The sequence below is a fragment of the Cariama cristata genome, unplaced genomic scaffold (assembly GCF_000690535.1).
Source record: "Cariama cristata isolate BGI_N322 unplaced genomic scaffold, ASM69053v1 scaffold4950, whole genome shotgun sequence".
Lineage (NCBI taxonomy): Eukaryota > Metazoa > Chordata > Aves > Cariamiformes > Cariamidae > Cariama > Cariama cristata.
Window position 1 is genome coordinate 1 of NW_009596227.1, and position 15,457 is coordinate 15,457.

General features: G+C 46.8%; 1 protein-coding gene across 1 annotated transcript; it reads right to left on the reverse strand.

The window, feature by feature from the left end:
- Window positions 1–1,284: 1,284 nt before the first annotated feature.
- Window positions 1,285–14,486, reverse strand: SRP72 (signal recognition particle 72kDa; the record flags this gene model as incomplete). The annotated part of the gene is made up of 18 exons (XM_009705050.1): window positions 1,285–1,538; window positions 2,523–2,682; window positions 2,998–3,035; window positions 3,288–3,425; window positions 4,078–4,155; window positions 4,826–4,929; window positions 5,395–5,490; window positions 6,491–6,555; window positions 7,107–7,179; window positions 7,684–7,812; window positions 8,213–8,344; window positions 8,514–8,571; window positions 8,664–8,788; window positions 9,410–9,441; window positions 10,611–10,722; window positions 11,495–11,638; window positions 12,464–12,587; window positions 14,366–14,486. Coding segments are annotated over 18 exons (1,904 nt in total), but the record flags the coding sequence as incomplete, so codon positions are not given.
- Between the last annotated feature and the right edge of the window lie 971 nt (window positions 14,487–15,457).

Sequence of the window (15,457 nt, forward strand, 5' to 3'; positions counted from 1 at the left end):
CTGGTCGGGGCTCCGGCAGTGCCGCAGGTCAGCGTTTCCCTCTGGCCAAAGTTTCGGCCAGGTTTGACCAGAGGAGATGCCTGGAGAACAGAGAGTTGTGTTCTCCTCCGGGATCTCCGCTCTCCACATCAGCCTCCAGAAACTGCATCCCTGTGGGATAGTGCTCGCTCAGCTGCTGGCTAAGAGGAGGCACATCACCCAGGCAAGTCATTTACAACAAATTCTTTCTGTTCAGCACTCAGTCGGCAGCAAGTGACTCTGCAGCTACTCATAAAGCTGTTTTCCCTGTGCTCTGTTCTCCTTTCTTCTCACTCAGAGCACAACACACATTCAGCCCCCTTTCCAGATGCTCCCGGTGTAGTCAAGGCAATAAAGACTGGATTCTACTTACTAGATTTTTACTCCATGGGGACTCAGGGGTTTCCTTTTACGCCACAGTAACATTCTCCTTGCTCCCCACCTCTTCAGGCCTTTGCTGTAAATTCTTTCAGAGGCAGAAGCCTTTGCCTTTTGGGCTGACACCTGACAACTCTCCCCGAGGTACTCTTTCTACCCAAAGTCCATGTACGGAAAAAATATTTTTGCTATTCAGCCCAAACCAGAAGTTTCAGGAGACGCTCAGGGACTACCTGTGGGGTTCTAGGAGAGCAGACCCATCTTCCACCTCACCACCAGCTTCCACCTGAGAAGCACAGTGCCTCTTCAATGCAACCCATCACCACCACCACCACCATCCACGTTGTTTTAGCTCGCTCTTGTTTCCCCAAGCCCACTAGAATGCGGCAGCTGGCTTGCAGAAAAGGGGACACCAAGTCAGCTGCCACACACTTTGCCATGCGTTCTCCTAACAGCCTTGTTCTCCCCCTTCAGATTATCTCCTCCTGCATAATCCCGCCCATATATTGTTTTCCCAGACCCTTTGTGCCTGTGCTCTCTGGTGGTCAGTGACTGACTGGGGTGACACACAGAAGACGGTGCTTGCACCACGCATAGTCAGACATGTTGTCAGATAGATCTGCTAAAGGCCTCAATTAACATATGCAGGAGGAGCACAAAACTACATTTCAAGAAGTTCTTGATTATTCCACACCGTTTAAATGTCTGGCAATGCAGACAGATTTCTTTTTAGGGGCTGCATTTGAGTTTGATGGCAACACACTAAATCACAGTGAGGACCAAGCATGAGGAAGGTAACTTGGTGAGCAGACGCATGGCGGTGCCTCTACCAGCCCACCTCCCCCCAGGCCGCTGACAGGCAGGACAGAGATCCCAACACCAAGAGTCTTTCGCCAGCTCTTGCTTTTGACCTTTATTCTGCAACCAGCATCACCTATGGAAGGTGGGAGGTTACACATCCCGCTTTTTACCACCCTCCTTTAGCCCCTTTCTTCTTCTTCTGCTGCTGTTTCTTCTTGGTGGCCGGGGCACCAGCGGGTTTTTGGTGCCTGGGAGGGATGACGTTACTTGTGGCCGATACAGCTGCCGTGCTGCCGGGCCGCGGGGAGGTAGGGGGGCTGCTGGCAGTCCTACTGGCATCCCTGCAGGGAAGATGAGAGAAAGAGATACCACGTGGGTTAACAACCACCTGCAAGATGAATGTGGCACTACTGTGGGAAGCTGACAGCGAAAACCAGCAGCTACCCCATAAGATAGCACTAGGTAGCATCACGTATGGGAGGGCACTCGTGGAAGGAGATCTTAAATAAGCCAAGAAAGGCTGATGGATGATGGAAACATGTCTCAAAGGGCAGGCAATCACCTTCGAACTGGTGTTCACTGGAGAGCGTAAGTCCTCAACAACGAAAGCAAGGCAAGCTTTTGAATAGACATGTGACAGCCCATGCAACGCACAAGAAGCCTTTCAGGCCCCCACGCGTAGGCAGCGCAAACCCAACATCCTTTCCCTCTCCTTAACTACAAAGGCATCTTTGTGCCAGCTCTCCTTGCAAACACTGCTCAAGCCAACAGTGCCACAAAAGGCTTTTCATGCTTCTGTTTTGAGACAGCTGTGTAAAGAGAAACTATCAGACAGCACTGGCAATTCACTGCGTTGCTATTATTTCAGAAGTACTTCCTTCTCTCAGATGCTAGTAAGTCACCATCTTGCTGTCAGGCCTCATACACAATGGCAAACCCTGATTTCAGCTCAAATAATCAGTGTCGACTTAGAAGGAAGCATAGTGTTTTCCCAAATCACGGCTGATGGTTCTCCAGCCGCCGAAAGACGTGAAAGCAAATAGCTCGAGAGAAAGCATGCAAAATTCATCTCACTGTCAAAGCTAAGAAAAGCACATTAAAAGCCTATGGGAATTTTATTTGCACCCTGGCACCTTTAAGCATGCCTATCACATCATTTTGGTTTTCAGCAACCTATAGGGATCTTCGGGAAGAGCAGCTGGTAGAAGGTTCAAGTGGCGAAGTACAGTTTCACTTGCGCTATCTGTGGTTGGCAGCACAAACCCAGCCCTCCCAGCCACCCAGGAGTGATTCCCCACACCAACCCCTGCAAAACGGGTACTTACAGTTCAGAGGAGCCAGCTGTGGTTGAACCCTGAGTCCCCTTGCCAACCTGATCCTTCTTCTTGCCCTTCTTCCGTCCACGATAGTAGGAACGCTCCCGCATTGGAAGCCACCGCTCAGGATCGGGAGTCACCTTGGGGTCGTAGTTCTTAGGCAGCTTTCCTGCAGAACATCCAGGGCCAGGAAATGAGATTGGGGTCAACACAGTAGAGGCAACACCAAGGGATACGCATGGGATGTCAGTAGCCAGGAAGGGCAAAGAGCCCAGCAATCCACATCATCCTTGCAGGGTGCTGCTCTCACTTCTGTGGAAAAATGCCCCATCCAAACAAGCTATCGTGAAGATCTGGGTTCATAGGGACCCAGTCCCAACAAAGGGTTCCAGCTCCCGGGGACCTGAAGGCTGGTCATTTGAAGAAACAATCTGGCAAGCTCTCTGGAGCTGTGCCGTGTCAACAGCTAGGAAATGCAACTTACCCTTCTTTTTTTTCTTCTTCTTCTTCACATCCCCTTGTCTGAAAAGCAAGAAGGGAAACAGCTGTTGTTACACAGCAGACAAGTCAACTGAAAACTAGCTCTGGAAGAAGCTAAAACATTCCCATCTCTTGCAAAACTCAGTCTGCTACTACCTGAAGCTCCTTGCTGTTAAACAACAGGCTCCCTTTCCACCAGCCTGCCTTCTACAGCAATGCCCCCCACCACACCAGGTGTGGTTCTTGTGCCACCCCAAAGAATGACTGCACCAGAGCTACAGCAGCCTGCTTTACCCTTGCTCCTTCTGCTGGCTGTCTCCAGTGAGCTTCCCAGCTTTCTTCCGAACATAGGTTGCTCCATGGGAGTTCTCCAGCGCATCAACATCTACTTTCAGTGACAGGGTGTCCGAGGAAGGCAAGTGTTTGCTAAGACTGCAAGGAAAGAGTTCAGGGATGCAAACCAGCAAGCAAAAGATAAACACAAGGTTTGTCCACATAGCAACGGGCAACTTCAGCTTGAACAAGTTCGGCCTGCTAGCAATGCCAACACCAGACAGGCCTACGGGCCTAGTTCCGGCTCTCTGACCAGCTTCCTACACAAGCTGGGATGAGCTGCTTAATTGCCATCTGCCTCATTTTTCCCTTCTTTGATATGGGGACAGATGCAGGAACTTACTCTGAAAGCTGCTCAGGGTGGCAAAAGCAGTATGTGAAACTGGTATTTTGGGTCAGTGAGAGCTTAGACATATATTCTCAGGCACAGTCCTGCATTACTACCACAGGTTTAAGACTGCAACAGAAAAGATGGAGGAGCTCCTATTTTTGGTTCCACCTAGTCTTAAGTTATCAGTTCTCAGAGAGAAGGAGGCCAAAGACAAAAGGGTCCTAGGATCCCACAGTAATCAAAGCAATTAGGGAAATAATGTATCTCTAGATAACTTGACCTGGATACATTGCTGTTCCAGAGATGTTCCTTGCCTTTCTTCAGGTGAGAGTGGGTCTGAATTTCCCAGACAGCTGAAATCTAAAGGAGCAATGCCCAAAAGCCTCTTTCTTTGCTCTGATACCACCATTAAAAGGATACACTTTAGCTTTTTCAGGGTCCACCAGGGAGTAGGCAGAGATGAGTTGTGCCAGAGTATGCACATCTTTTGGGTTTTGCCTTTGTAAGGAAAAAAAAAAAAAGGACCAAGTTACCAAGGGACACACTCATCCCAAAGACTGGTATCACCATGCAGTGCTTGCTGCTGCAGCATAGCTGCTGTCTGTTGGGACAGGCGTATCAGTCGGTGATCCCCTCCAGAGCACATCACCAAACATCACTGGTGTGGACAAACAGAGGTGCAGACATCTCCACGGGATCATGAAGCAGGCAGTGAAAGATGAAAATCCTTCAGGTCCCAGTAGCAAAGGCAAGTTAATAGTGTCTGTCCCCTCCAAATCCCATCAAGTCCGTAATAAAAACTACAACCTAGACATTCATAGTTTACGTAGCACTAGAAAAAACAATGCATCCCAGTCCCTAAAGCAACCTTCACTGCACACAAGAGGCACCTGGGACTAGTCAACCAGGTTTTCAAGTGAACATCAGCCAAAGCAACCTTCACTGCACACAAGAGGCCCCTGGGACGAGTCAACCAGGTTTTCAAGTGAACATCAGCCATAGATCAAATGAGTTATCCCCCCTCCTTCCAAACTATGGCTTTGCATTGGAACCCCTGTGCAAAAGCAACTCTAAAGGACGGCTGCCAGTCCACCAACATTGTCGGACACTGCCAGGCACCAGAGAGCTTGCAGAGAGACACCTCCTGTTCAGCAAGCACCCAACTCACTTCCAGAGCTCCTCCAAGTCGCTGATTGCTTCCTTCTTCCTGCCATGCTTTAGTTTGAAGTTGGCAGCTTCCCTTATCAGTGACAAATGGACAGGAGACTTTGGCTGAAAGACACAGCAGCCATAATTAGTTCCTCATTATCATCGCACAGTACCCAGCTCCAGCTGGCTTTAATGCCCCCAAGACCGGGCCAAGGAGAACCGAGTTAGCACCCTGTCACGCAGAAAGCAGACCACCTCTGCACTCTAGGATGTGAGGCAGCACTGCACGGGACAAGACAGCTCACTGCTCCACAATGCTTTCTGACCAGGGAGAAGGCCCGATTGCTACATTTGGGCACCCATTGCCACCACTCTCCTGATCTGAGAGGAGCTGCTGCTCCCTGTTTGCAACATCTAAAATAATGAAACAGTGATAAAATGAATGCTCACAAAACAGGAGCTCACAGGTCTCTAAAACCCCAACCAGATGAGCTGCTGTGCCTTTGCATCAACAGGAAAAGCTGAGTTGGACTAGCTAGAAAAGACTGAGACAAATCCTTGTGCACTAGCTCCTCTGGTCTGACTTGCCTGGAATTGCTGATACCACTGGATAGCCTGTGTGAAGACCTCAATTGCACTGTCAATGTCCTCTTCATGACTGTACATCGTCACCAACGCCGACACCTGCAAACATTCAAGAGCAGCTTATTGCAGATCTTCACACAAGCTGTCTATAGCCACAGAGTCAGCAGTTAAATTATGGGATTTCCTAAAAGCAGAGACAATGTGAGTTTTCTGCTCTGTCCCTAAAAAACAGCTGTGGCAACAGGCAGTATACCCAGCTGAGACCTTCCCACCCAGGGCTCTCCCAAAGAACTGTTTCCACCAATCTTCCTCCTACAGTACAAGCTTAAGACCGCATTCACAGAAAGAACCTTCTTGTCTTGGCACTTTCATTGCTTGCCACTGGTCACAGTTTCATTAGAATCCCTTTTTCTTCCCCCATTCTCTATCCCAAGAGCCATGAAAAAAAGAAATCAGCACTGAAGAGATGAGACAGACGCTACCTGTCTGCAACCCAGTCACAACTAGAGGTGACCCAGGGCAAGGAGCTGGTATTGAGGACTGCCCCTATAAATTACTTTGATCATTCACACTTGCAATTGGAACACACCTACAACCGTCAGCCCCTGTTCAAGATGCTTATGCTGTACACTTGAGGATTTTCAAGGTCATCGGGCTTTTCCAAATACCAGATGTTGACATGCGCGCAGACTGGGCTGATGCTGTGGGGTTGGAATACATGGCACTTTCTCCCTAATGCCTGGTGTCCTAAAGCTGCTTCAAAAACTTCCCAACAGTACATACCAGGGAAGCAGCTGCTCCAGTCATGTTATGCAAGTAAATCCAGGCAACACGCAGGTCTGAGGGACTGCGATAGAGTGGGAACACAGGCAGAGAGCATCTCTGTGGACAGGCAGAGTGCTTCTGTAGCTAAGTTCAGGCCACCTGATGCAAGTTATAATCCCACCTTTGTCCAAGACAAGGAAGATGGGCTCAAAATCCCTGCAGACACTCAGGTCAAGTGAAAACCACAGGGAAGAGGCAACAAGGAGCAGGCAGTACAAAGTTGTGCTACAAGGAAAAACAAAGCCTCACACAGTTCAGGTTGAGTTTTGCTTACCATACCAGGCTTGTGCTGCAGTTCTTCTATGCTCCTCAGGATCATGCAGGCTTTGGTGACACTGCCTAGAAGAGAGACAGGGAAGAACACGCTCTGAGTGGCACAGTAACACTTCACTCTACCAGTGACCTTCCAGCCAGAGGTAAACAATAGGGACATAACAATCCCCTTCTCGGAACATCTCCCCTGCTTCCAGGAATTAAGGACAGGCCTCCACTCAAAGGACCTTTCTGCCCTTACCACATCCTGCAAGGGTTCAGGAGCAAGCTTTTGCACGTAGGGTCTTCCTTTCCAGGAGCAATTCTGTGCTGCCCAACTGTATACAGGAATGGTATCATCAGGGAGTCCTACACTGCTCCCAAGACCCTCCTGCCCCAGAACAGATTCAGCCCTATTATCCATAAAGACCGTGGGGATCTCTGCCACAGATCTGTGGAGTCTGAACATCCAGACATTAAGCTGTAAGCATTATCCTGCCATAGCCATATATATAGAATATCCGACTGATAGCACCTCTGCTCTGACTGCAGCAAATATTGCCCTAAAGCCTGCTCTTCTCACCCCTCGCACCATTATCATGCACAGACACTTCCCAACAAAGGGGGACACTGGATACCTTGAGCAATTTTTAGCTGGGCCATCGTCAGCTTGATCTCAGCTGCATTGGCAGGGTGCTGGTCTGCAAAATCCTGAAAGTCACAAGAAAGAACAATTCAACACGTGTGTGGGCACCAGGCTTCTGCTCTGGTGAATCATATCTCATGCTCAGTCACAGCAAGCTGACAAGAGCCAAAGGAAGCTTTCCAGCACAGGCAGGCTTCCGCACACAGCAGAGGAGCGCCTCAAAGCGTGCCAGCAGCCCATTGCCCTCAGATTTCCATCCCAGGCCACTCACTCCCTCCAAAAAGGAGGTTGTTGCAAACTGCTTGCAAGCAGAGCAGCAGAGCCCACTGCTTACCCTACAAGAAGTCTACTACAGCTTCCTAAGTGTAAAAATCTGAGGTGCAAGGGAACTATTTCCCTTTAAAAGCGGCATTGTTCAGTTTGGTGTAAATGCTTTCCAGCAGCATTAAACGAAACCAAAATAAGCACAGCCCTGGAAATTTATACCAGACAAAGCAAACTAAGAGAAACAGCAAGGAGAACACAAAGCACAAGTTTAATGAAACTTGGCCAACTTTCTCTTAACCTACCTGCAGAAGCCCTACAGCCTTTGCGTGCTGCTTCTCTCGACACAGTTGGGCTGCCTGGATAAGCACAGGGAGCAGATGTTCAGGGCTTTGTGACTGCAGGCTTGCTGACAGCTTGCGGCACTGATCTGCCTGAGGAGACAGAAGAGAGAATACACTTTTCTCAACCTCTGCAAGCAGCTGGCGCAGGGCTAACATACCAGTTGTATCTAAGAAGAGATGCTAGTGATGGCTTCCCTGGAATGGGCACACAGAACCAAGAACAAGTCCTCTTTGTAGCACTTCAGATGCATCCAAGGACCCCCCACACCCCTTCTAGTCATCTCCACACCGTCCTCCCGACAGCAACACTCAAGTCACTACACAAATGGCTGTCTGTTCTTTTAGGGATGATTCTTTTTTCCCTCCTCACTTATGTGCCTAAACCAAACGGTCTTATCTTCTGACACAGAAGAGCCGCATATCCATTTCTGCCTGGTCAAAATCCTGTGGAGTAAATACATAGCTACCTACTGGAGATCAGTTTCCATACCTGGTTAGTGTACATTGCCAGCAAAGCTTTGTTGAATTCAATTGCCTGGAGCTGCTTCTTGGAGAGTTTATGCTCAACACCTTCTGCATTGGTCAGCTTCACCTTTTTCTTTGAGTCAAACACATTTTGGTCCTGGGGAAAATCACACATCATGAGATTTCACTACATTCCTTGAAGCAGGAAAGGTCTCTGGGTCTGCAATTTAACTACTGTTTAGGAAAAAGTCTTTCCTGGTTATCTCCCTTCTCTCCACAGAAGCACACTGAGTAAACGCATTGAAAGCGGCAAGGTAATTCTATACCTTGTTAATTGTGATGATGTTATTTGCAATGACAGCAAGGAGTCCTACATCTGTGGGCCTGCAGATAAGAAAAGTAGAAAGCACATTGTTATTAAACAATGGTCTCTCTACAGATTGAAGACTGAGCATTTGTTTTAAAAAGGCCCTTACTTCAACTTGATTATTTGATTGTAGAGCTGTAGAGCATCCTCTGTACGACCCTGCAGTTGCATGATATAAGCCATCTGACCATGAATAATAGCCAGTTCAGCCTCAATGTCTTCCTCTGTCACATCCTGAAGGAAAATCAAGGCAAAAAAGAAAAAAAAAGTTGCTATCTCACCTCTCTTCCCCTGGCTTGAGCATTCTGCTGGCAAACGTCTACGAGCTCTCTTGGGCAGTATTAACAGCAAAGTACCCCAGCCACTACAGCTGAAGGTTGCAGCCACAGCACAGATACAAGTATAGCTGGGTTCAACCAGGAGAAAAGAAAGCTTCACCTGTTTTTGCAAGAATCCAAAGATACCCTTAACTTGTGCGCTGAATCTGCCCCTCTGCTACAGCCAACAACAGCGATTACAGATTTCTTGTTTCCCACCACCCCCTCACAGCATGTTCACCCACAGCACTGGTGGGTCACAGGGAGGTTTCAGATAACCTGTACCCATCCTGCCTGCACCGCCATAGGCAACTATGCAAGGAGCACAGCAGCAAACAGCTTGCAGCGTTAGCTACCCTTCCGCAACAACCAGGATTGCTGCCCCAGCCTCACAAGCTGGTACCAGCAGCAGTGGCAAGCCTTGCTGGGCAATACCACACAGCAGCTTTGGCTATCCGCTGTACAATTTACGACCAACTGCACCCTTGTCCATGCTGGTGCAAAGCAAACACTTTCCAGAACAACATCAAGAACTTACAGAGTCTTCTGACAGGGACTGGCGGCACAGTTCTAGAGGAAAAACAAATTGAAGAACACAATTTAGAAGGCTTTATGGGGAAAAAAAAGTAGCCTAGAAGTATGGGGGAACATACACTTTTGTCATGTAACCCTGAAACTTCTGCAGCATTACAAGGGCACATCAGACCACAATTCTGATGATGGATGGGACTTAGAAGACTAGATGATGCAGAAGAAATATCAAATGCACAGGAGATACTGTCCCGCCCTTCAGAGATGCCTTCTGACAGCAGAGTCACACACTTGTTTTCTCTTCTGAGCAAATTTCCTTAAACGTAGCTCCTGATCCCTTCCATAAGGATCACTCGGCTGCAACAGCTCACCATCTCGGGAGTTATTTTAAGTGCTGCAAGCCTGCAATATTCAGATCACACCAGCCTTTATGGGGCAGCAATTCTATCAGTTTTCAGTACACATACCAGTCACTTCTTAATTTTCTCATATACCTCACCAGAACATGACTTGTTTTGCTCTCCAAAGGACTACTATCACAGCACACAGGCTCAAATTACACATGCGTAATAAATCAGTTGTATGGGAGAGCTGCTATCCTATCATCAAAATCAGGACAGAACTGACCTATTTATCTGCAAGAGCAATTAGATCAGAAAGAAACTAATTCTTCCTAATTCTCCCCCCCAGCCTTTTTTTTTTTTTAAACACATACAAAATCCCCCTTCACCCTATAGAAAAAAATTCTCTTTGCAATGAAGTGCAAAAGCTCATTTATTGGCTTATACTAATTTCATACTTAATTCAGACCATGAAGTATTTTTCTTTTTTTATAGTATATGTTTAGATATATACATATACTAACAAACCCAGGAATTAGAATAGATGAAACTTCTCATGCTTATGAGAAGAGGTTACACTCACATCTACTTCCTACTGCAAAAAACTGCTCAAAGGCATTGAACACCGATCAGAGGGCAGTCAGAGAGCCAGATGGTACATGCTGCATGGCTCTGGAAAAGAGCTACAGAGGAACACTTCTACAAAAAAACCAATTCTGTCAGGAACCATCCAGAAACTCGCAACAAATCCTGCTGCTGGCCAGTTTTTAAATTTTCAAAACCTCTTTCCTCTCTGATTAAGTCTACAGAGAGCGAGTAACTACTTCTATCACACAAAGCTTCCCTCTCACCTCACCATTTTTTTACCTTCTGCTTTCTGTAGTTTCTTCATTGCTTCATTCAACTGTCCTTGCCCAATCAATGCACATGCACTGTTATAACACAGCTCGTAGGTAGCTTCTCGAAGGCCCAAATCCTCCTAGCATGAAAAGCAAAAGTAACACAGCATAAACACCAACTGATCTAGACAGATTTGACAGGCAACGGACACAAACTATAATTTTCATGTACGTTCAAACTATTCCTTGCAAAATAAATTCAGAGGCAATTTTAAAAGGGCACACATCTGGCAAGTAAGTCACAGTGCAAAGGATCTTCCCTCACACTGCACAGCAAAGACAGAGGCAATTGACAAGGCAGCAACAAAACCCCAGCCTGAACTTGGGGACTACTTAGGCTGCTGAAAGAGAGCAGGTAAGAACCACTACTCTACAGAACTAGAAAGTGGATCCACAGTGCTGAACAGAAAGCTGAGCATGCTGTGCACACTTCCAAGGACAAAGATTTCTGAGAAAATGAGAACATTACAGTCTGTACTGTTCATGAACAAAAATATTCCCAAGCATGGCCGGGTGACCCAGGCAGTTAGCTTTACCCTGGGTAAGAGGGTAATGAGACAGAGGGAAGCACTAGTCACCACAGGTGTTCTGCCTAATGCGGGCTCAGAGAGATGTACTTCCTGCTCTGCCACGACATCTACTACTACAGCTCTCCTAGAGATCAAAGGTAAAGTATAAAATCATGAACAATAAGAGCACCTGCTCTTCCATACAGGGAAAACCACTAGGTGATCTCCAATACACTCAGAAGTCATTAAGAGACAGGAACACATTTCTATCCTGTTAAATACGATTCCATATCCTTTAATTCTTGGCTCACTCTTACACACACACAGGCACACACTTACTTACTGGCATCACCTTCTCCCATGTGCTTTGTGCTGCCACAACAGCAGAGAGGTTGGTTTTTCTCTCTTCCTCATACTCATCCTGGGAGTTGCGGATGAGATCCCTGTACGCAGCCAGACAATCATCATAACGCTCCAACCTGTACAACTGAAAAGGGGAAGCAATTAGCCTTCAGAGCAGTTTTTCCCCCATGTACGCTAATAACTACAGCCTCCTTCCTCCCTCCCTCCCCATGGACTGGGGGCAGCAGAGGACCCCATGTTTTAATCTGAACATTACTAACATTTGCATCTACCTTTAAGGGTAAACTCTACAGACTAAATTTGGAAGGACTCAAGCAATGACACCAGATACCTGCACACAAACAGCACAGTTCTTACTCCTAAAACAGCTTCTTTAAAAGCAGCTGTTTACACAGTTTTGTTCTCAAACAGCCTTTCTCCAGATTAAATCACCTCTCTATAAGAAAGATTAAATGAATTGTCTTTCATGCAGCTGACAGAAGACAGCCAATTCTTCACAAAACTGTTCTCATCAACCAGGGAGAAACCAAAGAAGAAACACAACTTCTTTTCTGCTTCACTTCTAACACCTGAGATGTCAGGTCCCACAAACCATTCCCGCACAGGTATCTAATGCAAGCAGATGACTCAACCACAAATCAATCTCATCAGCTCTCTTCCATCCTCTATCCTCTCAGCCAGATGGCTATTATCAGGCCAAACCCAGGAAGGGAGCAGGAGTCACAAATGTATTGCTTTGGTTCAGTGGCAGTAAGATGACAACTCTGCCTCCAGCAACAGGTGACCGAAGCTCCGCAGAAGTTGGAGCAGTTGGGAACTGTACCTCTCCTTACCTTCAAGATAGAGAAGGGAATTCTGTCCCCATACTTGCCGTGCATTAGAGGAGGGACAAGGCAGCCAGCACATGAAACTCCCACCAGGAAGAAAAGCTTGAAAAGCTTGTAATTACCACTTGTCCATAAAGCTCCTTCAGTTTGTCTGTCTGCTGACTGGCACTCTGAATGGTCTTGAGAGCGTTTTCAATGCGATTCAACCTGTATTCACAGTAGGCCTTCTCAAAGGCAATAACGTCACTGCAAGGACAAGACAAAGGCTGACAGCAAGCACCGTAGTCTTCATTCAACAGCATTCACCCCCCTGAACACACTTGTTTAAGCAGCCCTAATTAGTCAGACTGCTACATAACCAAAAAGCCAAACACTAGAGATGAGCACATGATCCCAGGTTACTTAATTATGTATCTGTTGAGCACCGAAAATATCTTAAACCTACTTTGTGTTCAACAAGGAAGGAGTATCAAAACTTCACCTAAAAGAAGGAGTTCCTCTTTTCTAGTGCTTCCAGACACATGGCATTTCAAATCCTGCCCCCTCCTACTGATTATGCGAATCAAATGCTTAAATGTAAAACAATGCCAAACTTCATTATGTGACTCCTTCTTAAGGAGAAGGCATACCATTACAGCAAAAGATGGTTACTGCAAACTTTCAAAAACAATCGACTCGCACAGAGAAAAGAAATGGTATAAAACACAGTCCCTCTTATAGCCAACAGTTACATTAACCTATTTTGAAATATCAGCACAGCAGAACTGCAGCAAAAGGGTTTGCTCATGTTAACATAAAATGGGTTTCAAAGCAAGCTCACACCAGCAGGGAAGCATTATCACACAAGTAGAGCCTTGAATGCTATGTTCCACCTACGCCCTGAGTTACCACTTAAGCCAAAGGAAAATTAATCAGTGATTCCCTTAGTACATCACTGGTGCCACTTGTCACCAGCCGTTTCTTTGCCTATTTAAAATTATGTCAGTCCAGCTGAGTATTGAGGGAGTCCGAAAACAAACAAATGGCATTAGGAATTAAAGCAAGGCAGTGGGCCAGCCTCAGTGCAGGACAGGACAGCTTCAAGACAGAGCAAGAACCACCACTTTCCCTGCTCTGCAGGATACAGAGACAGACACACAGTAGCGCCATGCTGAGGAAATTACAGTGAGAACTCTGAAGCCAGTTGAATTTAGAGAAATTACTCCTCCTCCTTACCATATACTAAAAAAACCAAGCTAAAATACTTAAACGAAACCCCTTCCATCCCAGGAAAGAAGGAATTTGTGAATAAAGTAATTACGTTATATTTAGATATAAACGAGGGTATGTTTCATTGCACTGACACTACAACACACTTCTCTGGGACATTCCTTAACAAGTGCACTATCTGAAATACAAAAATTTTGCCGCCAGGTAGTTCTTGGGTAGCAATTTTCATCCCAGTCATTGCACAAAGAGCATCTTTATTAGGAAGAAAATCAAGAGTCTGCTTAACGACACAAACGGCAACCTTGACTTGTTCTCAAACACAGGATGTATCCAAGGTTCCGATTTTGAGAACATGCACAAAGGGCTTGCACCACCCCAAAAGCAGTACCTTCAGGCTGGTAAAGAAAAGTACCCCAAGGAGCAGTATGACGAGACAGCCAAGCAAAGCCAACAGCTCACTGCCACTGACAAGGGCTTTTCCCTTCTCTCTTCACGAGATCTGTCCTCTTCCCCTGTACCAGCTACGGTGTGCAACCACGTCAACAAGCAGAATCAGCTCACAAAGGGGGCTGAAAACTAGATTAGGGACAATCCCTTCAACAGGAACAGCAAAACGTTAGACTGTCTCAAATTCATCCAGATCACCTCTCACACCCCAAATAAATCAGTGTTTCACTGAGAAGCCCAATCCCAATGGCTCTGAGCACCTTCTGCTCTTTATTTTGCTGACTATTAGTTCCCTCCACTGAAGCTGCAGCAGCTTCTCAAGGACTTACGGTTTCATATTTTGCAGAGTACAGCAACACACAACTTACCTGGTTAACACTTTAGTGTGGGTGTTGATTACGCCGAGGGCTTCCTTGAAGTTCCCATTCTGGATAAGACACACTACTTTACACTGAAGTGCAGTCACATCGTCTTTGCTGATCTGCAGTACTGGAGGGGAAACCAGTTTCAACACAACGATCTAACTCATTATCAGACACACTAAGGCTTTGTAACAGCCACATGTTGTTACAGTTGCAAAAACCCATCGTAAAGAGCGGTCACATCAATTTTAAAGGGTCCTGGCATGGCTTGCTTTGGCTCAGACCATGAAACAAATCCTGTCAGGATAAAAGAATCCAGTATAAATACTGAACTTACCCAAAGTGACCGCTGTGCTAACATGCCTGGAACAGAGCTGCACACACCTGGACAAACCTTTCACTGGCATTTCACTTCCAGGCAGAGAACACAGCGCCAAAACCTGAGTGCCACGTAAAGCATATACAGGAAAAAAAACCACCCAATGTAGAACAGCAGTATGGCTCTAGGCAGATAGTCACTTTACATGCCAATATTTTCTGCCAGTGAAGGACCATGAGGAGTAGGAGGACCAGGAGGACCAAGTAGGAGAGAGAAATTGGGTATTTGATTTTTTTCACATGATCCCAACTCTCAGATCTGCTAAGACAGGAGATGAGTCCCTACTCCCTACAAACAGGGCAGAGAGAACTTTTAGCCATAATGTGCCTTATATTGCAATCCCATTTTGGATGCCAAACTATCAAAACAGCACATCTCACTGCGGACTCTCACTCCCGAGCAAGTTATCACTCCCAAGTCAGTTGGTCCATACACACAACACCACTCCTCCAGTTCCCACGGGGAAAAGCTCTCCTTCCTCCCACAACCAAAACTGAAGGAAAACCCACGAGTAACTCTGAAGGCTTGGCCCACTGCAGGCGCTACGTGATGCAACAGAAACAACCGATGGTCCCGGTGCAAGAGTAAGGCCTACACAGCCGCCACGCTCGGCTCCCCCACCTGCTTTTGCCTCTCTCCTAGCCCAGTAAAACCTCCAGAACCGTGCCGGAGCGCCGCCGGGCACCTTTGCCCGCTGCCCCGCTCCCGGAGCCGGGAAC